The 25513-nt window shown below is 39.6% G+C and overlaps 1 protein-coding gene across 1 annotated transcript; it reads right to left on the bottom strand.

The window, feature by feature from the left end:
- Nucleotides 1-999: 999 nt before the first annotated feature.
- AFG3L2 (AFG3 like matrix AAA peptidase subunit 2) lies at nt 1000-25101 on the bottom strand. Its single transcript, XM_059475996.1, has 17 exons — nt 24894-25101; nt 19823-19922; nt 19287-19355; nt 18711-18829; nt 17647-17799; nt 15422-15496; nt 13854-13975; nt 11283-11556; nt 10593-10730; nt 8761-8914; nt 8077-8184; nt 7830-7955; nt 6684-6794; nt 5990-6105; nt 4907-5107; nt 3120-3314; nt 1000-2000 (listed from the first exon to the last, which is right to left on the bottom strand). Exons 1-17 carry the CDS (start codon nt 25017-25019, stop codon nt 1758-1760), a joined length of 2430 nt encoding a protein of 809 aa, XP_059331979.1. The 5' UTR covers nt 25020-25101; the 3' UTR covers nt 1000-1757.
- Nucleotides 25102-25513: the final 412 nt, after the last annotated feature.

Genomic DNA, 25513 nt, shown 5'->3' with positions numbered 1-25513 from the left:
CTCTGACCTTTACTGTATAAGCCCAGCTACTCCTCAGCACGGGCTACAAACTGAATATCCCAGACAAGAAGTGTTCAGCTAAACTGGAGGATGAGAAAAGAACAAGGCATTAATGCAGAATACATAATAAACTACAACACTGGAGCATAAGCACAGAAATCAAGCACTGCTTTATCATGTGTGCAGCATTTGAGTATTAATGAAGAATTTCACTATTGCAATAAATCATTCTAAACTTGACTCCAAAAATTAGGGAAATTAAGTTTAGTTTTTTCAGGCTGCTTTCCTGTTTATCATCAATTCTTTAACATATGCAGTAGAGAGAAATAGAAATGTTTAACAACTAAAAATACCCAATAAATATGCCCAAAATAGCCATATTTGCTCTGTTTTCCTCATTCCTCTTCACTGTAAAGCCAGGTAACATCACAGATGGAAAAAGTTCTGTCATGAAGAAAAAGAAAATCCAAAAGAATAATTTCCATAAATAATTTAACTCAAATACATGTAGAACCAAGGGTCTAAACTTTCAGATAAACTTTTTCCTTTGTCATCCTACTGGTTTCCAGTATGTTGCAACATACAGATGGAATCAGTCACTAGTTATCCTTTTAACCTGCCCTCTGACTCATCACCCTTAAAGGATTTTTGGTCCAGCAGAGAACATTGGTTCATTTTTCTCCCCACCCTTAACCACCAATCCACCCATGCTTCCCTGTCTTCTGCTGGGATGAGGAGAAAGGCCATTAATTTTTGAACAGCCAAATTCTCCAACTAATGAATTGTTAGCAGAAGACAACTGCTAACATAGCTTTTCCCCCATAGCTTTTTGTTAAGCAAATGAGTATGAAACTAACAATCTGCTTTATCACCTTTGGCTTTGGTTGCTGCTTGTATTTGTGAACACAATCCTTTTACCCTATATTAACAGAGTTTTGCATTGTTCTGAATTCTATACCCAGAAACCAGCAAGAGAAAAAAAAAAAAAAAAGGAACAGCTTTGTTCAGAAAAGTACTGTTTTTATTGACTCAAACTGTATTTACACATCACATTCATATGTTCAATAGTTTACAGAACTCTGTAAAAAACCGACTGGTAAAACTGCAGGAGCCAAACAGTTTCAGACTTAATTTAAGACACTGAACCATGAGTACATTTGAAGATATTTAAGCAAGTGTTCAGTTTTCACGGTCAACTTACATGGCAGTTCTCTGTAGACAAACTCTAAAATCAAAATGAGGTGAAGGGGAAAGGGTCAGATGAAAGAGTTGATAGTTTTGCAAAGCTAGTACTTTGTACAACCACATTTGACAATGCATTTTGTATGATTCTTTTTCTTTTTGGAAACAGGTCACATTCAGGTATAGTTTAGATAAATAATCAAAAAAACCCTTTGATTTTTGTAAGCTTACAGATGTTTGAAAAAAAAAATCAAAACAATCAGTGCCACAAAATTTGTGCATGAATCTGAACTGTTCCAAGGCTTGAGAGGCTCAGTTCTGGCATTCCACTGCAGCTCCAATTCCTTGTATGCTTCTCCAGCTGGCAAACAAAAGATGATCACCTTTTACCAGTGCACTGATGATCTCACACACGTACATCAGAAGCAGAACATCCTTATCTCGTCCCATGAGATCACTCTTCCACCCATCACTAATACAGTTTGGCTGAATAAATATTTTTTCTTTTGAAGTACAAACTAGGTGAGTTTGTTTCTCTTCCAGAGTGCAAGTCACCATGGGCACACACTTCACAGTTAAAATGGCATCCCTCCTCTGATCTGCCTAGCGACCTGTTCATCTGTTGTCTCCTCTTTTTCTTTTTCACGCTCTTTGTTCCAGTCTTTAAGGCCTTCTGGTAGTGAAGTATCCTCATCCAAACTTCCTGTGCCTTCCACAAATTCTTCATAAGTAGACTTTTCTGCAAATGGTCTTGGGCCAAGCAACTCTAGCATGTCGCTTTTATCAAGCACTTCCTTCTCCAGCAGCCGCAGGGCAACCTGGAAAAGCATAACAAGTTGTGTCACACATATCAAACACCTGAGATGGCTGTCCTAGTTGGAGTGGTTTCTTAAGGCATTTAGCTTGGCATTGATTAATTTTGATAGAAAAAAAAGGCTGTTCAGAGTTCATCAGATACAAGATTCTTCTCCCCCTTGAGCACTTTTAGGGAGCACAAATACAATTTTATTTTTAATCCTGCTTTTAAGACTAAGCAAAGTGCCCTCACTGTGGGTCACTGTTGCTTTTATTGTTGCTTCAGAACAGCAGCTTTTTGCTTCTGCCAAAAGGCTCTGGGTGCAAGACATTAAGTGGTACATGAAAATAAGTGTTCCCTTCCAGTCAGTGGGGATGGTTCAATTGGGCTGCTGCTGTGTTACAAGCTCAAGAGCACCATAAAATACCAAAATACCAATATGTGAACACTGCACCAGGGGAGTTTGCAGCCTTGGGTCAGTGAGCTCATTGTTCAGCACAAACCACATTCAGCAATCTCTTCTGGGATGCTGACCTGCTACAACAGGATTTATGGAGCCCATACAAAATTGTCTCCTTGTCACTAAGCCTACTGGATGCCTGTCCTAGAAAATGATCCTTTTGCTGTATCAGGTTTTGTGGCATGAAGAAAGAGAATATGCACAAGCTGAATCTTGGCTGCAGTGAGGCAGATCATAAGCAGCCAAGGGACAGAACAGAAGAAGACAAACATATTTTTATTAACACTAAAAAGGAATTCAGAGAAAGGAAGTCATATGAATTTCCCTGGTTACAAGAGCTTCTTCTGCCCAAAAAAATTGGGAGCCTGGTATTTAATCTTTAAGTTTGCCTATCACATCTACTAAACCCTATGTTAGCAGGCAGTCTCTTCCCTCCCACTTTCCAAATGAATATTGACCACATAAGCAGGGAGGGATGTTAAATCATGCTTGTGAGATGCTCAGAGGTGTTCCAACACAAAAGAAGGTTTCTCTTAAGTCTTGTGACACATTCTTAAGATTACATCAAATGGGTTTTGAGCAAACTTCCTCATATACAATCTATTTTAAATCTAATTCAGTTAAATTCAGATTTTGGCTTACCAGCTGGAACTTAATGGCTAAAAACACTGTAATGCTCACCTTCTCCACTTCTGCTTTCTTCTCAGTCAGCAGATTTAATGTCCTTTCATAGGCAATGTTAATTAGTGACCGCACCTCTTCGTCTATCAACCTGGCAGTTGCCTCACTGTAAGGTTTCTCCAAGACCATGTCTCCTTGGCGAGGGAGATCAAAGGAAATCTGCCCCACTTTTTCATTCATACCAAACTGAACAATCTGAAAGGAACAAAAATTAAATAAATAAAGGAGAGATAGCAAGAATTTAGGGTATGTTGAAGTAAATACGGCCAACAAAAGGGAGAGGAAGAATTTTGCTATAACCTAATCTTTTCCTGTAACATCAACCTTTCCCTGAAAATGCAAGTCTACTGAAGTTAACACACATGCATTGACTTTCACTTATTTCTTTTTACTGATTAAAGTGCAGGACACAAATAACACCATTTAAAAGTGGTTGCTAGTGGTATGCATAGTGCTTTGCTGTTTAAATTCGAAGATATTACACAAAAACCACTTCAGCCTTCCTTAAGCAGTAAAGCCCTTCTTTACCAGAAATAGAAGTGTTTTGCCAATTCAAAATACTTCTGAAGTTTAGCATAATCTACTCACCTATAAAGATAAGCTGACTTAAGTACTAAAGTAGAGGGTCTTGAAGGTTTTTTCTATCAAGTCAAAAAATCATATGCTATTCCTCATCCCAAGACACTCCTCTACAAATGTCAAACAATTCTTACCTTGCTTCACTCAGTACTGAATACTGACTTGTCTGGTTGCCAAATAGGGATGTTTTAAGCTGTATTTTCCTCCAGCAGCGGCAGAAGCAAGTTCAAACTGCTATTTATTTATTCACTCCATGGCTACTATCAATTTGACGGTTACTAAAGTAGCACTTCTCAGTCTAGCAAGATCCACACAGGTACGACAACGAATATTTAGAATTCAAAGAGATCTCACCATTAGAACCAAGTCTCTTAACCTGCTTTCTTAATTTTGGTTGACATGTATAGAAGTCTGTAAGTAGACTTATTTTATAAATTTAAAATTGAGCAAGAGTCACTGAAGATCTCATAGAATTAACAAGATACCATTACACATTGCCTTCCAGAACTGAGGCAACAAAAAGCACGCTTGAGAAGAGGAAGTAGGTGGGGTTTGGGGATAAGCATGCAGGGGAAGATAAGTGTACTCCAAAATGTCTCTTGCTCCTTGTGAGTGTCTTATGAGATGACACCCTTTGTCCTGACGCAGGAAACATAGCAACACACCTGTGTGTAGCCCATAGCTACACTTAGGTGAGTCATTGCATTGATAAGATTTTAAATTACTCATCTACATTAGTTAATATGATACACACACAAACCAATGTCTCAATTCCCATAGACTTAACTGACATCAAATAGTGCTTTCAAACAAGGTAGTCTGGATTTCAAGTGTGAATCCAAATTGAATCTTCACACTGGGCAATTGTAAATGTAGGATGATATGATCAAATCTGAGCACTAAATTCCATTTTAAAATAAGTGTAACAACTCCCACATGTGATCCAATGGGATCAATGTGTATGTTCCTGTGGGCAGATGTAGGGCAGTAATTGAAGACTAATGCACGGACTCCTGTTGTGAGACGGAAATGAAATAATTGGTCATCAGCATCTCTAAACAACACCATGATGCTTATTCATACAGTGTTTTCTGAAACAAGGCTTCTGAGGGATGCACCTGATGAAATTGCACCATACCAGAATATTAGTTAGGTCAGAGATAAAGAAAACAGTAAAGGAAAAAAAGAAGTCTTAGTCAAGCCCATACCTGAGCATATGCACTCTGGGTCACCTTCTTCAAGTCATCTTGGGCACCAGTTGTAATTCTTCCAAAGAAGATTTGCTCAGACACACGTCCTCCCAGAGTCATGCACATTCTGTCCAGTAGCTGCTCTTTGGTATACAGATACTGTTCTTTGGGCAAGTACTGAGCATAACCCAGTCCTTTACCACGTGGAATAATAGATACCTACAAAAAAAAGTAACAGCGCTACAACTAAACAGTGTTAAAAACCATAAAGTACTCTTCAGTTTGACTTATTTTTAATACAGCCTACACCATACTCACCCTTGAGGTTTAATTCTGACATTATTTCCATTTACAGTTTTGCCCCCATTGTGTTCTATCCTTAAAAGCCCTGGCTAGCTCTAAACTGGGATAACAACTACTAGAATATCTGGAAAAGAAATCTTCATATCTTCTCTAAAAACTGTATCATATTTTAAAAACACCATTTTAATTAAAATCCACAATTTCTTTAATGTTATTGGGCATTATGTACTCTGTAACAGATACAGCATTAATGAATTTCCACATTTACTAATGACCTTTTTTCCAGAAGTAAACCATACAATATTTTTAAGCCTGAGATGAGATGAGATGAAAAACACAGCTATGCAAAACTATGAATGTTAAAGCAAGTTTGGGAGATTGGGGTGCTTTTCCTTCTACGTTCAACTTGTCATGCTGTGAAGCCAAAAGAAAGCAAATTGAAAGTAAAATATAGCTTTCTTATTCTTGAAGTATACCTGTGTAACCTGGTAAGAGTAACTTAAACCACTAATCAGTACTGAAAGCCTCAGAGAGAAAGCAGCCATCAAGGCTGACAGACTCATGAGAAGAACAGGTCTCTCACTTTCAAAGGGCATTTATACTACGAACTATGTAACAGCTAATTCAGAAAACAGTTTAGAAAGTAACAAGAAAAGAACAAAAATGTACTCTAAAATTGACACACATTGCTTTTTATTATATTTTAATATCTTCTTAACATTGGTGGAGGGGAACCCCAAAGAAAAACGTGTTGTCCATGCTACCATTAAAATTAAAAGTCCAAATTAGCATTCTTACCTTTAACAGGGGGTCAGCATGTTCCAAAAACCACCCTGCAACTGCATGCCCTGCCTCGTGATATGCTACTGTCTTTTTCTCCTCTGGCTGGAGTACTTGAGTTTTCTTTTCCAAACCTTTATAAAATAAATAAATTTTATTAATAGTTTCAGACAAAACTTTCTCCTCTGACATCCTTTACCTCATTTGCAAGGACGGTGAGCAATACTTAGAGGCCATACATGTGATCCATTGAAAAAATTTAAACAACCTCCCCAAAACTTTCAAGTTTTAGAAATTCACATCTTACAGGTTTCACTGTAACCTTGTCCTTCCTTAGACTTTCCAGTTTCAATGCAAGTTCTTAAGAATATTCAAATACTTAAATAAAACATTTGAACTTTAAAAATATTTTCTAGATTATTTCAGGCTAGCAGCAGTTAAAAGCATCCCTAAATCCAGTTTTTCTTCTTGCTGTTTTGAAGAAGAAATAAGAGACGTGTCTTGATGAAATCTGTCTTTGTACCCCTTCCTCTATTACAGAAGTCAGCAATATAGACAGGATACTTCTTTTCCAAACATCAAGTGTGTTTAGGAGAGAAAGAAAACAACCTTGAAGAGCAGCACTAATATTCAAAAGCATGGCTTCCTACACATCTAAAAAAGGAAGCTGTCTATTACAATTTTTGAGAAACAATTGGTGCTATTCACCTACCTCCAATAACTCTTTCAATTGCTTGCTCAAAATGCTTTTGGTTTATAGCATCTGAGAGATGCCTTGCAGCAATTAAAGCAGCTTCATTACAAACATTAGCAATATCAGCACCTAAAAGAGAAGGCAAGAATTACTGATCCTTTTCAAAACTTTTCTCTGAGTTTAGCATAAGCATAATCTTATCTACAACTGGTTTGCTATAAACTCTCACTGAGCTTGAAAATTAAAGGTAATGCGTTCTGAAATAGCTTAATTACTTAAGATATATTTAAATGCATCTACTATAGTTATAGGCTTTAGGATTTTTTGCATAGGTAGACAGCCAGCAAATAAAGTTTATTACCAGTGAAGTAGTTGTTTGATACATCCCACCTTCCTTTTCTGTCTGCAACAGATTATACTTAAACTAGTATATATTTAGCTGCACGCATTTCCTACATGTGACTTCTGTATAGCTCAGATGTTGGCTTTTCTTTAGAAGATATCCTTTCACATTACTGATTTCAAGCCCTCCACTTTCTGTTAAAACTATTTGCAGTAGTGCTATTGAGGTAACTTAAACATCATCACTGTAGTTATCAGAGACATCGATCATCAAATCACAGAAAAATAGTTTTATATAGACCAAAAACCAGTGAAGAATTCACAAGTGTTGAATTTGGAATAGATGTGAGAAGTCTCATTACTGGCTTATAATCTAATTCATTTCAAATCTGTATTGACCAGTAGTTGAATTCTGCACTGGTATTTGGTTTTTACATCCAGAAACATAAATTCTCCTACAGAAGATGCATACAAACTTCACAAAACCCAGGTCTTCTCCAGAAGTGCTCAAGAATGAAACAAAGGAAAGGACAAACAAAGGAAGAACACACAGAGGAGTGACAACAATCAGAAACCTCTGAATTGTTTGTACTGAAGACAGAAGAAACTCCCTCTTCGTGTCACCCTGACTGAAGCTGACAAAACTTGAGACCCTCAGAAATCTCCTACTTGCTCTAACAGGCAAAGAGAATTTCAGGCTGTGCCAGTAAACACAATTAAATCAAATGCCATCCAGAAGTTTAGGTGCAAGAAAACCAGAATTAGTAGGGAAATCAAATATCTAAAGCTTGGAGAATAATAGTGGCATTAGAAGTCACTTACCAGAAAACCCAGGTGTTAGTGATGCAAGCTTTCTTGCCAGGTTGTCTTTATTTAGGACAGTGTCTAATTTCAGAGGTCTAAGGTGAACTTTGAAAATGGATGCTCTTCCTTTTATATCTGGGGGTCCTTTAAAATAGAAGACATATGGTTTTACTTTTCACACACATATATATTCAAATTGAGTGTGTGCAAGGAAATTACATGTATAAATAGCTGCAGTGACTGCAGGCACCCAGGTAAAACTTACCAATGTAAATCTGCCTGTCAAAGCGTCCTGGTCTCATCAGAGCAGGGTCTAAAATATCTGGCCTGTTAGTACCTGCCAAAATGACTACATTTGTGGTTGTATTAAATCCTGTTAAAGAAAAGTGATAGAGAAAAGCTGTGTAAATATAATTTCTGTGGAAAAAGCCTCCAAAACCAGAAATAAAGACTGCCCATCTTACAGGGTCATGTAAGAACTGCCAGTTCAAACAAATTATCTTAAAGCTGAAAATATTTCTATTTATTGTTGCATTGTCCAGTTTTTCATAACAAGCAAGAAAATGGCCTTGGGCTCTGCTTTGTGAACTACTATATCAAATCCTGCTTTATCTTCAAAATACAATAATAGATTAACTGCTCTGGAAAGCATAGAACTAGTATGGCTAGCTGTATTTTTTTACAGGCAGACTGGTCTCATTGTGAAGAATTTTTCTGACTATTCAACTATGACAAAGAGTTAGGAGATACAGAATTAGGGTTCTTTTTCTCTGAATGAATTCTAGTAAAACATTAGGCTGCAGGTAAGTGAGTCACCATGCTTTATTTTAGGAAACAAGGACAATTTGTATTTAAGCTAGAATCCAAATCTTGGTTAGCAGGTCTGAACAAGCATATTCTTTCTAATATCCTTGTTATTATGACATAGTATTAGGCATTAAATACTCACCATCCATTTCTACTAAAAGCTGATTGAGTGTGTTCTCTTGCTCACTTTGTCCTCCAAAGTTGCCCCTTCCTCTCTTCCTCCCTACTGCATCTATTTCATCAATGAAGAGAATGCACGGGGCATTCTTACGAGCCAGAGCAAACAAGTCTCTAACCTTAACAAAAGAACAGAGACTGTATCAGACTGGTTTGTAACTCTTTTGAGTTGGGGGGTGGGCAGGGCTGGGAAGAGGCACATCAGTAACAGTATCCCTACAACTAGGTATGCCTCTGAACAAGCATTCATTCCAAAGCCTTCAGCCAGGCTTTCAGGCCTTCAGGACATGAGTAGATAGCTGAAATTGTTTTTTAGACTTTCATATTTTAAGCAAGGTATTACCTAACTACTGTGGTAGATGCAGCACAATCTGATTTGAATTTTAGATGCAACATTGCAATGTTGCTCTGCTTGCAAACCTATCAGAAGGGTCTCATTAAAACCAGTTCAGTGAGTTAACAGATCTACAACCAGGAATCCAACTGGAGCAAACAGGAAATGAAAAATTAATGGAAGAATTTTGACCTGAGTGAGAATAGATGCAGCTCAGAGCTTTACTACTTTATACATTAAGTGATGCAATTGCAGAACACTTCTCTGATGACAAAAAAATGTACGGTACACACGAAGAGATGCAAATTTTGGACAGTAGGCTGTACAACAGAAAGTCACCCAATTTTTTTGAAAAAAGTACTATGAAGGAACAAGATAAACATGTGTCATATGCTTGAAGTGAATTATCTTTTCACTGGAAGAAGCCAAAATTCAGAATCACACAACTATTTTTAGTGTATATGCACTATGAGAATTAAAGGTTTCCATAAGCATATACACTACAAAGTCACCAAAGAAACCAAGGCTTGTAAGTAGTTTTAGTTCTAGTACATTCAATTTACAAATGATCAATTTAGCACCACTAACAACTGCCTATTAAATAAACTAATAGGAACTGAAAATAAAACTCTCTGATGTTGTTTTCCATAGGCATCAGAAATTATCAACTGTGCTGAAACCTTGATTCCCAGCCAAAGTTAAATCAACAGATTTCACTGGATAGTAAAATTATTTTTATAGACCAGTACAGAAAAGTTAAGTAATTTTGCTTTGGGGCATTTGAGGTATCTATTGACAACAGAAGTCTGAGTATCACTATTATTTTAGGATGCCTAATACTTTCTCAAATTTTTATTTCCATAAAATGCCATCAGTAACTTGTTTATACCACTTCACATGTTTTTAGTAGCTTTCTTAAGACAGTTAAGGCAGAAAAGCAAAAAAAAATATTAGACATATATTTGGTTATTTAAAACACCTGATCTCCAGAAATCAGTGACTGGATTCATATTTCAATCAGAAGCTTATCTGTGTGTCCTCTTTACAACTAAAAGTTTCAAACTACAAAGACAATAAAGTTCTCCAAAGATGCAGGATTTAGAGCTGGAGGAGGCATTCCCATAGCAGTAGTCGAATCAGCTACAGATTTCTGATCCAGTTAGTAAATTTACTTCAGATCAGAGCTTAAAGAGTGTTGTTCTGTGTTCTCAAGCACCTGAAAAGAGACACATCTTTAACAGTGAACTGTTGCAGGCTAGTGAAACTAGCTAATGAACTGCCTTAGTAACTTTTATTAAAGGTACACTGGTGATTTTTGTGTTTCGACATGCATCTGGCATCACTTGTAAGAAATCTGCATAGAAGAAACAACTTCAGCTGTAACCAAACCATTTGTCTCCCAAACCTGACAACATCCTTTCAACAGCCAATACTGAAAGAACAGAGCAAGGCCAAGGACTTACTCGTGCTGGACCCACACCAACAAACATCTCTAAGAACTCTGAGCCATTTACGGTGATAAATGGCACATTGGCTTCTCCAGCTGTAGCTTTAGCCAGAAGTGTTTTCCCAGTACCTGGAGGACCTGTCAGAATTGCCCCCTGCAAGACAAACACGTATATTTTCTTCAGGAAGAAAAAAATATTAAGCCTATGAAATAACATGTCAATGATATTGAGCCCTCTGGCTTTTCTTGCACCACAGTCAAAAATCATGTAAGGAAATAATTGAAGATTAACCCCTCCTTTAAAGGAGCAAAAGGGAAAACAAATTAGATCCAACACTCCATGCTGTCTTAGAGTTTCAGGAACAGTGTTTTGTTTGACTGACATATTAAGTAAGAAAAAGAAAGGTATGTCATCAGGTGGGCTCCCCTGCCAGCACAGCCAAAAGGCAATTCTGTAATAACCACTTGCAAGACTGCTGTTATACCTATGGTGTGTATCACTTCTGGCCCATGTGAAAAGACAATGTATTCCATAAAGCAAGTCTGCTGGCACCACAGTTACACTGCTGGCACTCAATGCTTGCTTGTTTTTTTTTTCTGATTGGAAGACAGAAGCTGGAAAGCATTGCATATGTAAACAATCCTAGTACAGTTTAGAATACTGAGGACTAGTAGAAGAATAAAGTCTAAGTCATCGATCCCTTACCTTTGGAATTTTTGCTCCCAGATCCTCATACTGTTTGGGATTTTTCAGGAAGTTAACAAACTCCATTATCTCTAATTTGGCCTCCTCACAGCCAGCTACATCTTTGAATTTAACATCTATTTCATCCTTAAGTACTTTGGCAGTAGTTTCACCAACACTGAAAAGTCCACCCATTCCACGCCCTGCCCGACCCAAGCCTGCAGGTCCTCTTCTTAATGTGTACAGCAATGAACCAATAATCAGAATTGTAGGCAGCAAACTGAGGAGAAATGATCTGTGGAGAAAAACAAACAAAAAAAGATAAACCTATCACAATAATCCATTACTGCAAATAACACATATAAGATGTTGGTTCCATTATAAGCAAATTCAGGACTAATAGTCTATTAACTTGCAATGTTTGTACTTCTGCAGGTTGTTCACACTTGGAAACCATCAAAATAAATTTGAGAACAAATTGTTATAGTTGCTTGTTTTTAAACCAAGCACATCAAGTAACATTGTTGAGTTTTGCAGAGGAAAAACTGCATTACCTAATAAACAGAAGTAGCTTGTTTTTCAAAGGCAAATATACAGGACTAGTTATGTAAATGGTTATATTCTCAAAGTAAGTTGCATTAGGTAGCATATAGACAGTGTGTCCTATTACTTCAAGCAGAAATTTCTCTCCAAAATACACGCCCTTCTTCCCTTAGGTCTTTCAGCTTTTTACATTTTTTTTTCTCTTTCAATGTTTCCATTTTCATTTTCAAGGATACAGATTTGCAGGGGGGAGGGGGTGGTTTCTTGGGGTGGGGTTTTCTGTTTCTGCTTTGTGGTTTTGGTTTTTTTAAATTATTATTCATTGTTCATTGTCCTCCAGCTTTCTAGCACAGCTCTGTAAAAGCCCAAAACCCTAACACAGTCCTCTTTATCATAGTATCTGAGCACTGTACAGATTTTTCTGTGAAAAGGAACAGTTCAACAAACAGCTCACAAGATGTTCTACCCACACTCAGCAAAAACAAAATGCAGAAAAGGAGGACAATCATAAAGCACAGGATTTCCAGGCTTTACAGATAACCCACATTCCTGGGATAAAGAGGAAAACAAGGATTTTTCTCTCTACTGTGGTATTCAGCAGACTCTGATCCAACAGGGAACAGCAGTACTTTGATTATATACAGCTGCTCTCTCCTGCTTTCTGTGGCATTCCTGGGGCAGAGCAATATATATAAATATCTATATGCAGAACAGACACTGAGGAAAGAATCAGAGCTGTGGTAAGGAAGAGGGATTCAGGAAGTAAAGGTCTGTACAAGGCTGAAAAAGGCATAGGAACTGATCTACTTTTCTCAGTCTGTCGTGAGAAGCCTCAGGCCAACATGCAGCCTTCTTGCACAAGTCCTGCATTGCCCTGACCATCACTTTCCCCAGGTTTGTTTAAATAAGGGCTCAACAGGTTTATTTATGGACCATCCTTAAGATCATGTTCCATTATAAAGAAACACAGAAATGAGGCAGGCAGTGTGTAGAACAGGGAAATAAAAACCTCTGTCTGAAGTTGCAGGATTGCCCAGAGTAAGGCCACCATTTTTCTTGCTGCCACCAAGACCAACAGGCAGCAGCAGCTTGGTAACACACACTGCAGTAAAATGAAGACATTCCCCTCCATCCCCCCAAATCAAAACAAATACCCACAAGTATGTAAACACAAGAGAGGCAGTAAATGAGCCATTCTCATTAGTCACATGAGCTAGTACACACAAAGTACAACTTCCTGATGATAAAAAACCTATTTGACAGACATCAGCAGGAGTAACTTCTAAACTGCTCACTTAGAACCAAAAAGAAACTAGTCCTTGAGTTACAAGATTATGTTTGTCTTCTAAGCCATTTGGAAAAATACATCAGAGAAGCACTTTTACTGTCTTCTAAATAAGGTCAATAAAATTCAGCCACATAAGGCTAATACAAAGAACACAAATATAGTATCAGAGCCCTTATTCCCTAATGGGAAGCAACAATGCTGTAAATCTAACATCAGTACTATTTTTCTTAACAATTAAGAGCATGATCCATCTTCCAGTTTCTGTTAATGGGCAGATCAATGTGATTTACTTAATCACCTATTTCTTGCTTTTTTCCAAGGTCCAAGATTTTGATTATGCTTATTTTTTGGCCAAAAATTGATGCCCAGAATAGCTCAGCCAATATACTATGGTTCTATGATATAATCTGTCTGTTCAAAAATCTACATGAGCGTCATCTCTGGAGCTCTGCTGCTGTTCCCGGCTAACTCTTGCTCTAGTAAAAGTCACGGGGAGGAAGGGCTTAAATGAAGAAAGGAGTTACAGTAAAACGTTTATATAATGAGAAGCTATATTTAGAGTAAGAGGATATGGATTTCTTCATAGACAAAGTACTGAACAGCTTCTCTTACACATGATACTCAGAAACAAACCCAAGCAGATTGTTATTCTGGTAATACTGCCACCTAGTGAAGCACAAGCTATGCGTACTACAAACCTACTTCTCTGCAGTAAACACAACCTTTTTTTTCACCAGAGACTTTTTAAAACAACTTCTTACCCATCACTCTCTGTTGAGTAGACTACAGGCAATCTGTTCTCCACTTCTATTCCCAGATCTTGCTGCACAGTCTCCAGATTCCGTTCAAAAGTGTCCACACTGCCGATATTAAACCAGACGTACTGCGAGGAAAAAAGCAGAGATGACCAAGTATCCTCTCTTATTTCACCTTCACTACAAGCCAGCTTCTTCTAGTCTGGTAATTCCTTGTGTATGTGTTAGATTTGGACCAAGTTTAAGTTGCCTTGTCAAGTGTGTAAGTGGTATAAGAGGCACACGACAAATCTGCAGCCTCCCAGCCTGAATATACTTGTACCTATCACTGCTTCTGCAGAGATGATGAATCTCAATAGTTTTAGGGCACTTTAAACAGATGGAAATCCTGGCATTTTCACCAGAAAAAAAAAATGGAAGGGAGTAATAAACAGATCTTTATAAGGGACCTATATAGTCAGAATAATACAGAGCACTGAACCTGGAAACACAGGAGTCATACAACTTACTGTTTCATTTGAAGGTCTCAGCCCTTCTGATTAAGAAAGGTTTTTGCTTTTCTTAAGAAAAGCTTCTGCAGCTTATACTAGTCAGCTGTGTTCACAAAAAAAAAAAAAAAAAACAGCACCAAAAAAACCCAAACCAACCAACCAACCAACCAAAAAAAAAAACCCAGCACAAATTTCTCACAGACCAGAAAGAAAAATCCAGCCATTACTTTCAAAATGTGTTGAGATCTGGTCAAGAAAATCTCCCCTTTTGCACCATGACCTGCCTGACTTGTCCCTCCTCACCCTAACATTGAAAAAGAAAAACCAGAGCAGTTAAGTGATTGGGAAACAAAGGCAACTAGTTGTATGTGGGCTAAAGAGTAGGTGTATAAATAAGCCATAATGAAACCCACTGATTAAGTAATTGCTGCAGATTTCACTTTACCCAGGAGGGACTTGCAGACCTTGTTTCAGAAAGACACTTAAGAAAAGCTCCACCACCTAAGAAGAGGTAACCTGATAAAGCTTTTCTAATGCTTCTTTGAATTTTCTATGAACATTTTATATATTTTTAATAGGTCTCTGCCACTGGGTATCATTCTTTGGAAAACTTTCACCTGTATCAGCCTATTCCTCACTGTGCTACTAGAAGAGCAACTCCATGAAATAAATACTTTGGAAACAAACACTTCTCTCTGTTTTTTCCAGTAACTGGCTAAAAGCAGTCTGGAACAGAAAAGATTCCTAGGTATGTGGACTTAAGTCTGGGATTTTCTTGAGCAGATGGAAAACAGCAGTTAAAAACAGAGAACCTTCAGCAATTTGTTACTCTTCTCGTTTATGTATCTGTATTAAAGAGCACAGTGCTGGAAAGGAACTACTTGTCCCAGTTTAAATATATCCATGGCAAAACAACTGATACAGTAAAGTGAAAAACACACAATGTAGGATAATGTAACAAGAAAAAATGTTTTCGATCAAGAAATTATTAATGATCCAGACCAAGTTTCTGCCTCAAACTTTACATAAAAAGACTGTTTTGCTGCTTCTAATATCCCATGTACATGTATTAAAATTATTTACCCATTCATGAGGAGACTTTCCAGGAACAAAGATGACTCTAACAAAGCGCTTGTTCACCACTTCAAGTCTGTCCACCTGTAGGAGGAGAAAAGAACAAAACCTGAGTGAAGAGTGTACAGTCACTGTGCTTCCACCACAGCTTCAGATAACAAATGTGAATCTTTCTGTCTTCCACTTAGAATGTACAATTAATCAGGTACATCAGGACAGCTCCATAGTCCACAGTCTACAGTTTGCCATTATGTAATCAGGAAAAAAGGAATACTGGCACATAGGAATTTAAATTGAAAGACGGACATCATATCCTCTTCTCAAGGAAAAACTCAAGGCATGCATCAGCAAAAATCAGTTACAGTAAAATAGTTAAACAGTAGTTAATTGTCTCAGTGGTCAAAACACCTAAATCAGTAAGTTACATGATTCCAAACTCTTAGAGCAGCTTCCAAAACAAACCAAACTGAGCAAAATGAGGAAAATCTGAACTTTGTTCTTACAACTGTTTTCCCTACTAGAAAGGGCTTCCTGTGCTACAATATTAAATACAGTAACATCAATTACATAAAGTATTTACCTGGGGTAATAGATACTATATAAACCTGGGAACTGTGCTACAGCTTTAGCAGATATATACCATTAAGACTTTTTTTACAGGTCTCCTCCAATGGTTAGATTGTTGGATTTGACAGGGCCTTTTTAGAAGTCAAGTACAAATTTTTCCATGTTTTCTTCCCTTTTCCATAAAATAACTGGTTTTAACATTTTAAAGCATTTAAATCTAGGCAATCTAGCTTTAGAAGTTGGGCCTGAATCGCACACAGGTGAGTAAGGTTGTTCCCTGAACTCACTACATGTGGTCATTTCTGGTAGAATTGAAGGAAAACATGAGCTAAGAAGTCACTGTAGAACTAACCTGATTTCACACAACACTACCTGAACACCTGTGTTTTGAAAAGCACATGACTCCAGTATTGCTGTCTTCTCCCCACCACTTAGGCAGCCAACAGCTCTTAATAGCCACACATTTAGTCTGTCTGAATATCCACACTACATCTTTCAAAGTCACAAGAAACTTGGTTTTGTGCAACAGCCTCCTTTCACAATGCTTTTCTGCAAGGAGGCTTCAGGCTTTGTTCACTGTAACAGCTAAATGAATATTTTTACAGATTTAAGCGTCTTACTGCTTCAGAAATTTAATCAGTATGAGTTTTTTCACAAGATGTGCAAAACCACCAATTTAGAACAGGACTGACTGTAAGACAGTCCAGGCAGAAGCACACAGAGGAACTCTGCATGGATCAGTTAGAAAAGAAAGGTAAGAGACACCCTTTTCAGCAGCTTACCAAAGGGAGGTAATGGAAGGTTAATTTTGTGTTAACAGAAAATCCCTCCAGGTGTGAAACCTAGAGGACAAAGCAAACCAATGCTTTCCTAATCTGTAAGATGAAGCTACAAGCAGGGAGGGAGCAAAGCAAAGAACTCATGGCTCTTGAAGTGGAAATAGCCTGTGCAAGACAATCTCCTGAACTTCAGGGCATCACCAACCTATTACTCCAAGCATGGAAAGCTGCCAAGTTCTACAGAGAGATAGGATACTGATGATAAAATTGATTGCTCCAGTAGTGGCTCCAGGTAAGAAAAAATGAGAGGAGAAAAATAAAGAAGGCTACTTTACAACACAGTCAGGCTGGTGAAGGGATGCCAATGTACTGTCCTTGAAAGGATTCTTCCATTCCCCACCCATCCCTTTCTGTTCTCACTGCTGCTTCTCAGATTCCCCAAGGAACTGATTTCAGACATGTAACAAGCAGAAAAACTTTTCTTTTCAGAGGAATGGGCTCATGCAAGTGATAAGGTTAGGAGCAAACTTCTTCCAAAGGCAGCTGGCATGTCTCTTTAAGCCATTATGTCAGCTTACCTGTACTGCAAAGCCACACCCAGAGGGAGTGTAGCTACACTGCCCCAGCACCCATAGGAGTTATCCAACCAAAGCTTTGTCCCGAGCTGCTATTCCCTCTCCTCTCTTGAAATGACATAAATCTTCCCACATCCATCCAAAATATCAGATCTAGGAACTGATTTAAATGAAAGCTAATTCCTTTCTCCCTTGAAACCTACACAGAGCCAGTTCTCACTCTGCAGACACACAAACATAAGCCCAGCTGGGGAGGCAGCAATGAGCATCTTCAGCACTCTGATGTTTCACACTGATTCCCCTCCCCACTCACCAATCCTTTAGAAAGGTAGTTGTTGACAAAGTCTTTCCAGGTGATTTCTCTCCCAGGGACCCTGAAGAAGAAGTAGTACACAACCATTGTCCAGAAAAAAGAACTTCCCACCACATACATCCGAAATTCCCTGACATCCCATGGAATGTCACCCTAGGAAATAGAGAAAGCAAAAAACAAAAATTAGAGTCTGTAATACAGTAGGCACATAGGAAACAGGTTCTGATATTTCTTTGTAGCTTCTATTCCCTGCCCTCAAGGTTGCCACAGAGAATGTTAAACAAAAGTCTGCTTTGTTGTATGAACACACTTGAGAAATTTCACATAGAACTGAGGAATTACAGCAATAGAAATTCTTTAAGTGTTTTACAAACAGTAATTGAAGAGTTTTGATCCATGAACTACTGTTTTTAGAAAGGGAAAAAAAAAAATCACATGACCTTTCTGCCTCCATTCTAAAACAATTATCCTTGGTCTCCGGGAGTGCATGCAAGACCAACAAAAAATAAAGGAAAAACTAACAGAAGGAAGAAAAACTTGCACCAAAAACATTCTTTATATACATACAGGAATATTTTACATATTTCTGTACTGTCAGGTGCCATCATCTTTGTGTTACAGCTGGCAATAAATGGCAATAAATTTCAAAGGGAAACTCACATAAGTATTCCATCAAGGTCAGAACATGTAAGAGCAAACTACATTTAATGACCATTGTGTGGTCAGAAAATTCTCCAAATTGCCACTGAAACAAAACACAAGGCCTTTAAAGGTCTGAGGCTCCCCTCTAAGAATACTGACTACTAGCAACCACATTCACACAGCTTAAACTTCATTAACATTCCTGAACAGAGGTAGATGCCTCTGGAGTTATGCACAAAACAGTTATTCATGAAAGGCACTGAGTGGGCAGCCATCTAGAGCCAGTTGCCATGGAAGGTCTGGTACAGGAGGCTTGAGCAAGATTTGGGCAATCAGAATATGGCCTTAAAAAGCAAAATCATGCAAGGTTATTTCATGAAGACAAGATAGTGACATAAAGAAAGATATTTTAAAGTCAAAACCTTCTGTAATCTGGTCCACCAGTTAGTTTCTTCTTTCTTGCCTCCTTTTTTTCCACCACTCCCACCCCCTCCACTACTAGTTCCACTGGGTTGTCTGGAAGTAGTAGCTTGCTTTGTTTCTAAAAAAAAAAAAAAATTACATCTTATGCTAATCTCACATTACCTTTTATTAGTTATATTAACGAGATGTTCTGAAAAATAAAGTATACTGCAATACTACAATAATTAGATGATGTAAAAAACAGCATTTCCCATTAAAAAAACAGATATATAGTCCATTAAATAGCAGAGAGACAGTTATGACCAGAAGAGATGTCTGTTAACTTATAATTGAGGGACAGCACTCCAACAGAAGCATAAAAATAAATACTATTCCAGAAGATGAATGTTATTTTCCTTTCATATCACATATAATAAAAACATACCAATTTGCACTTCTAAACTAATCTGGTACAAATATATCTTCCCTGAAAAATAAAGAAAAAACCTAAAACCCAAACTCACAATTGTTATGCCAAAATCGAATTTAATGAATATACATTCCACAAAGAACTGAAGTCAAGCAGCTTTTTCTACCTTTTGTTTCTCCAGGTGTACCTTTAGTTCCATTAGACTTCTTCCCATTGGGAAAATACTTTTCAAATCCTATGGAGAAAGAGGAAAGGAGCTCACAGTTGGTTTTTATTTTACAATTCTTTCATCACATGATGAATGTATACACCAGCAAAAAAGCTAGGAACATACAGACTGCAAAACCAGCTTTGCTCTTGTTTTTTTGTGGAAAAGCTCTACCTGGTCTCCATAAATATATCTGCTGTGTTGACAAGAGAATATCACTTCTATTTAATAGCCTGAAGTAAAGCTATGTTTTAACCAGACATAGAGAAATTTAGGTCAACAGAAAGCTCCACTGCACAGTGTTGAGCAAAGTACATTATTCTTTAATAGCTCCTAAAAATCCCATAAACCAAATGTTTCATCTCAAGATTATAGGCTGGTTAGTACAAGAACTGACTTCCCCACAGACAATAAAGCTAAATAGCACATAAGTGCGGTCCTCAGCAAGGTATGCAAGCAGTCTGCTTTGTTTCACAAATCAAAGTTAGAGTCACCTTTGGGAGGTTGAGAGAAAAGCCTTCTGCAAGCAGCGATTACACTTGCCAAAAAAGTGCTTCTATCAGCAGGAACTCCAGGGGTAACTTGGTCACAGAGCTGAAAGATGAAAAAGAAATATAAAGCAACAAGAACACTTTACAAAAATCTTCAAGCTCTCTGGTAGAGCCTTGCAGCTAGTCAGACAATACTTTACAACAGATATTGTAGTAACTGCTGTGTGCCAGAAAGTAAGACAACAAATGGAAAAAGAAAAGTTCATCAAATGAGTAATTTCTACAGCAAGGAGATTTTTATTCTCATTGTTAAGAACAGAGTTTAATCTTACAAACAAAACATTGTTCATTAAAAAAGAAAAATCAAGCAGAAAACACTACAAGCTATGAACATTAAATACACATTGATTTCTATAGGACATGTTTAATCACATCAGCCAAATGACATTGAAGTGCAACATTAACTGTGACTGTACAAGCATGATCTACACAGCACTGAATCATGTTTTGTCTGCAACCTTTTTACAAATAGTTAAGAAGTTGTAGTTTCTGAATATGAGAGATCTACTTGAATCCAAAAGAAAGGGATGTGGCAGACAATGCTTACATCCAGCTAAGAAACTAAAACAGACAAGGAATCTCAGTTCAAAAAGAAGATCCAAAGCCCTATGTGGGTAAACATCCAGTTATAAAACCACAACAAACCTAAGCTTTAACATGGCTTGTTCCTGTCCTTGCTCCTTGTCCTAAGGCTGTTTACTGTTATTCATCATTTAAGTGCAATGAAGGAAAACTAAATCTTTAAACTCACGAGTTCTTAATAAAATTTTGCTACTACAGCTGGATACTTCAAAAAAGTATAAACTGCAATTTTATTCAAGAGAAATCCTACCTGATTTCTTCAAGAAGGACATATTTTAGATAAAATGCCCTTCATAAGCTTTTCCAACGCTTCTGAGAAACAAAATATGATCCATGCCAAGATTTCCCCACAGACTGACTTTCCTGCTGCCTCCACTTCCTTCCGCCACAAAAAGGCACTCAGCCTCCTGTTCCTTTTGATTAGAAGCTATTTACCTCAAGAGCTACAGAAATAGTAAAATGCAAAAACCAACACTAACTGAAAAGCAACAGGTATGACCCCAAGTATCCTTGGAAGAAAGCAAACATCTATCTGGGACTAACACCTCTGTGACTATTCTGTGAGAGGAAGCTCAGTGCTATAGTCAAGGTACAGTGGCTGTAAATAAAACCCATTTTTACATATAAAGAAACTTTTGATTACTTGGTTGCACACTAGAACTACCCTAGGCATGCTGTCATTCATTAACTGAATGCTGTAACTCTGCTGAAATTTTCTGTCTGGAGCTTCCCCTTCCACCCCTTATTAAATGATGAAATACATCAGGCTTATTTCAAGCATCCCTATAGTTCCACCTGCTGGAACAAAGAAGAACACCAAAATGTTCTCATTTTGCTGTGGACTGAGCTAAGAATTCTTGGGCTGCTTGGTCAGGATTAGTTTTGTGCCTCTGCATGTCTGAATAAAATCTGATACTGAAAATCCAAGAGGGAATTTCACTGATTCTCAGAAGCACGTGCAGTGCAGATAGTCTGGAGAGAAGCTAATGTAGAGAACAGCTACTAAATCCAATACATCATGACCTCCAACATGAGCAATTCCATCTGTGCTCCTAGAAGAAGTTTTAGGACAAGTGGGATGCAGCCATGTGGGCAATAAAATAAAAAGAGCTTGCCACAGATCATGTATATTCCAAATACAGACAGGGAGTGAATGTTGCAACAACTAATGAAACTCAAAGAAACAGTAGGGTTTTCTCCTGTCAGTGGTCCCCTACAAAACACAAAATTAGAGACTTAGTTCTTCTGCAAACTCAGATTACTTTTTATTTGCAAAGAGACTGAAATATTCTGAAAGCTTTACTCCAACTAAGAAGAAACAACTGCTCATGTTTAAAAGAAAAGCTTAAAGTAAGCCAAATCTAGTTGTCTGGCCCAGACTAGCACAGGTTTACTACAGAATAAGTTATAGTTTAAGTGAAGGAGAGAGAAGGGTAAGCAGACAAGAGCTTTGGGGCAGACCTGAATAATGGGATTGCTTCTGTTGGATTGTCCCTACAGATCCTAAATTCCATGAACAAACACAGTCCCCTGTCAAGTTAATACGCAGAGAGCTGAGTGCTTTGAAGCTGCTTTGTGAGAAAAAGGAACAAGTGACTTCATGGCACCTTCAGTGTCACCTGAGTGCCTCGAGAAGAGATGGCTGAGAGGGGACCTCATTATTGTCTTTAAGTATCTGAAGGGAGGGTGCCAGGAAGGTTGATCCAGGCTCTTCTCAGTGGTGCTGAGCACAGGACAAGAGGCAATGGGCAGAAACTGATGCACAGGAAGCTCCACCTGAACGGGAGGAAGAATGTCTTTACTGTGTGGGTGACTAAGCACTGGAGCAGGCTGTCCAGAGAGGTTGTAGAGTCTCCTTCACAGGAGATATTCAAGAATTCTCTAAAACAGCAGCACAAAAACTGATCATCCTGATACAGGTCTGTCTGGCAATGGGAATGCACAGCAAGCTTAGCTGATATAAGCACACCCACTGCCTGAACACAGAGAAAGCAAACAGAGCACATTTTGACTGGATGCTGTGTCAGGCTGTATACCAGGAAACTCTTGCCAAGTATCTCCCAGTCAGAGGCAAAAAAAAACCAAAGCAAAACCCCCAAAAAAGCCAAACCAAACCAAAAATCTGATTTTTTTTTCTTTTGGGCAGACCTTGTGACACCATCCTAAAAATCAAGACTTTTAAAAATGTAAGTTCTAGATAAGCAAAACAAACAAAGGTCAGTTTTAGAGTTAAAATAACCCATAAAATGTTACTAATCCAGAGTGCTACATAAACCCAAGAGCACAAGCAGAACTCCTTAAAAAGTTTACAAAATTGAGGCTACACAAAGCAGGAACAGAAAATCCATTTGCTTAGCTGTACATACAGGATAGAGAATCTGTTCATTCTAAGAAGCTGGAAATTACAGCTTTACCCATTATCAAGTTACAAATAAAAGCAAAATTAAACCAGAAGTCTTAATTATCTATCAGCCACCAAAATATTACATAATAACATAATGGGAAGAGGGGACAACACACAACAAAAAGCTGGTAAAGAAATCTACCTTAATGCAAGTTATTTTCTACATGGGCAAATAGTGATAGGACAAGGGGAAATGTTTTTAAACTAAGAGCAGAGATTTGGATGAGAAATTAGGAAAATGTCTTTACTCCCAGAGGGTGGTGAGCAACTGGAACAGGTTGCTCAGAGAAGTTGTGGATGCCTGGAAGTATTCAGGGTCAGACTGAATGGTGCCCAGAACAACCTGGTCTGGTGGGAGATGTCCCTGCCCATGGAAAGGGGGGCTGTAACTGGAGGATCTTTAAGGTCCCTTCCAACCCAAGCCTTTCTAAGGTTCTGTGACTCCAAACTGCTCACTTTTTCTTACAGAAAAATCAATTTTAAAAAAGAAATGGCTTTTATGGAACAAAGATCCTCAATTTTCTGCCTGCACACAAAGCCAGATGCTACAATGAATACAAAGTCCCCTTCCTAAGATTGATTCCAAATAGGAACTCCTTACATTTTCTTGAAAGTAACAAGAGTTAGCTTTCTGAGAGATCAGCAGCACTGCTGACAATGTTTTATTTATTGAAATAATGTTCAGCTCAACAAAACCAAATTCACCATGAAAAACAAGCCCCATATTCATGCTGAGAACTAAGCTACAACACACCTTCGGTGTGTATTCCTCTCACAGTCATCACTATCCTAGAGATAACCTTCACAGCTATAAAGGTGTGGCTGTTCAGCACTCTGTGCTACAGGAAAACAAAGAAAAGCAAGATGCCCATGAAAGGGAGAGCACTCAAGCATCTTCCTTTCCCCCAGGCCTGTCATTCCCGCACTATGTTAGAGCTGTCAGCAAGGGTAGTGCACATCTTGTAACAGCTGACAGCAAAGGCCATTTTACTAAGAATGAACACACAAACATCATGCTTTACCAGCTAGTACCACAACTGCTGCAGGTGCAGGTTTATGGCATCATTGCACTGTGCAATCCCAGGATGCAAACAACCACGCTCCTCTTTTCCAGAACACTGACACCCAAAACAAGGTGCTAAGTCAGTAATTTTTAACATTTCAGTCTCTCACCCAGCCTCAAACCCACCTGACACAACTCATCACTCTGAGAAAGCAATGGAAGAACTTTGGAATCAGGTGGGACACAGCACCTGGAAAACCACTGGGAACATGGGAACCCTCCTCTATGAGGAGAAGCTGAGAAACCTGGGGGTGCTCATGCTGGAGGAAAGTTGCATGGAGAGCTCACAGTTACCATACAGTATCTGAAGTGGGTCTACAGAGAAGCCAGAGAGGGACCCTTTATCAGGAACTGTATTGATAAGACAGGAAGGAAAGGATACAAATTCAAAGAGGAGAAATTAAGTTAGATATTAGGAAGAAATTATTTACTGTGAGGGTGGTGAGACACTGGAACATGCTGCTCAGAGAAGCTGCAGATGTAGTGTTCAAGGCCAGGCAACCTGGCGTAATGGGAGGTGTCCCTGTGTCAGAGGAGCTGGGAAGAGAAAATCCTTAAGGTCCCTTCAACCTCCTAACACTCTAAGTTTCTACGAATAGCGGCGGGATGCAGCACAGCAGCAGCTCTGGGGTGTCGCCTCCCTCTGCAGGAGGACTCTGCTGCTGCTGCCGCAGGAGCCCGAGGTTCTCCCGCACGGAGCCGGCTGCCCCTTCCAGGCCGGGAGGCGCGGCACTCCGGCCCGCCCGCCCGCTCACCCACCCGCGGGCCTCGTTCCCCGCCGCCCGGAAGGGCCGGTACCGAGCAGGCCGTGGCTGCCTCCTCCGGCCGGGGTGAGGACGAGCCGGGGAAGGCCGCGGACAGCAGAGACGCGCCCGGCTCCGAGCAGCGGGGCGCCTTTCCCCGCCCCGGGGCCGCCCCACCGCCAGCACGGCCCTCCCTCGAGCCCCGGCCCGCTCGCCGCTCACCTGCGCCAGGCAGGGCCTGGCCCCGCCGAGCAGGCCCCTCCCGCAGAGCAGCTGCTGCAGCGGGGCCCCGGGCAGCCCCCGGCGGCCGCCGCCGCCCCGCGCCAGCAGCAGGTACCGGTGCGCCATGGCCGCCCGGACCCGCCGTCACCGCCGGCCCGCGCCGCCTGACGTCACCGCGCCGCCGCGTGCATTTCCCCTACGGCCGAAGGGCACACCTGGCTCCGCCCCCTGATGAGGCCACGCCCACATAAGGGTCACGCACCGCCTTCTGGCCCCGCCCACTGCCGTCACCAGCGGAGCCCCGCCCGCCCTGGGTTTCTCGGGATGCCGGAATCCATCGGGTCGGGAAAGATCTCCGGGATCGTCGAGGGCAGCCTGTGATCCAGCACCACCATGTCAGCTAGACCATGGCACCAAGTGCCACGTCCCAGCTCTCCTTGAACACCTCCAGGGACAGGGGCAGCACCGCCTCCCTGAGCAGTCCGTTCCCATATTTGATCACACTTTCCTGAGGAATTTCTCCCTAATGTCCAAGCTGAACCTCCCCTGGTGCAGTTTGAAGTTATGCGCTCTCGTCCTGCTTGCTCGGGAGGAGAGACCGACCCTAGCCTGGCGAAAAC

The sequence above is a fragment of the Ammospiza nelsoni genome, chromosome 1 (genome assembly GCF_027579445.1).
Source record: "Ammospiza nelsoni isolate bAmmNel1 chromosome 1, bAmmNel1.pri, whole genome shotgun sequence".
Classification (NCBI taxonomy): domain Eukaryota; kingdom Metazoa; phylum Chordata; class Aves; order Passeriformes; family Passerellidae; genus Ammospiza; species Ammospiza nelsoni.
Note: the sequence above shows the minus strand (reverse complement) of the source record. Positions and strands in the feature narration are given on the sequence as shown.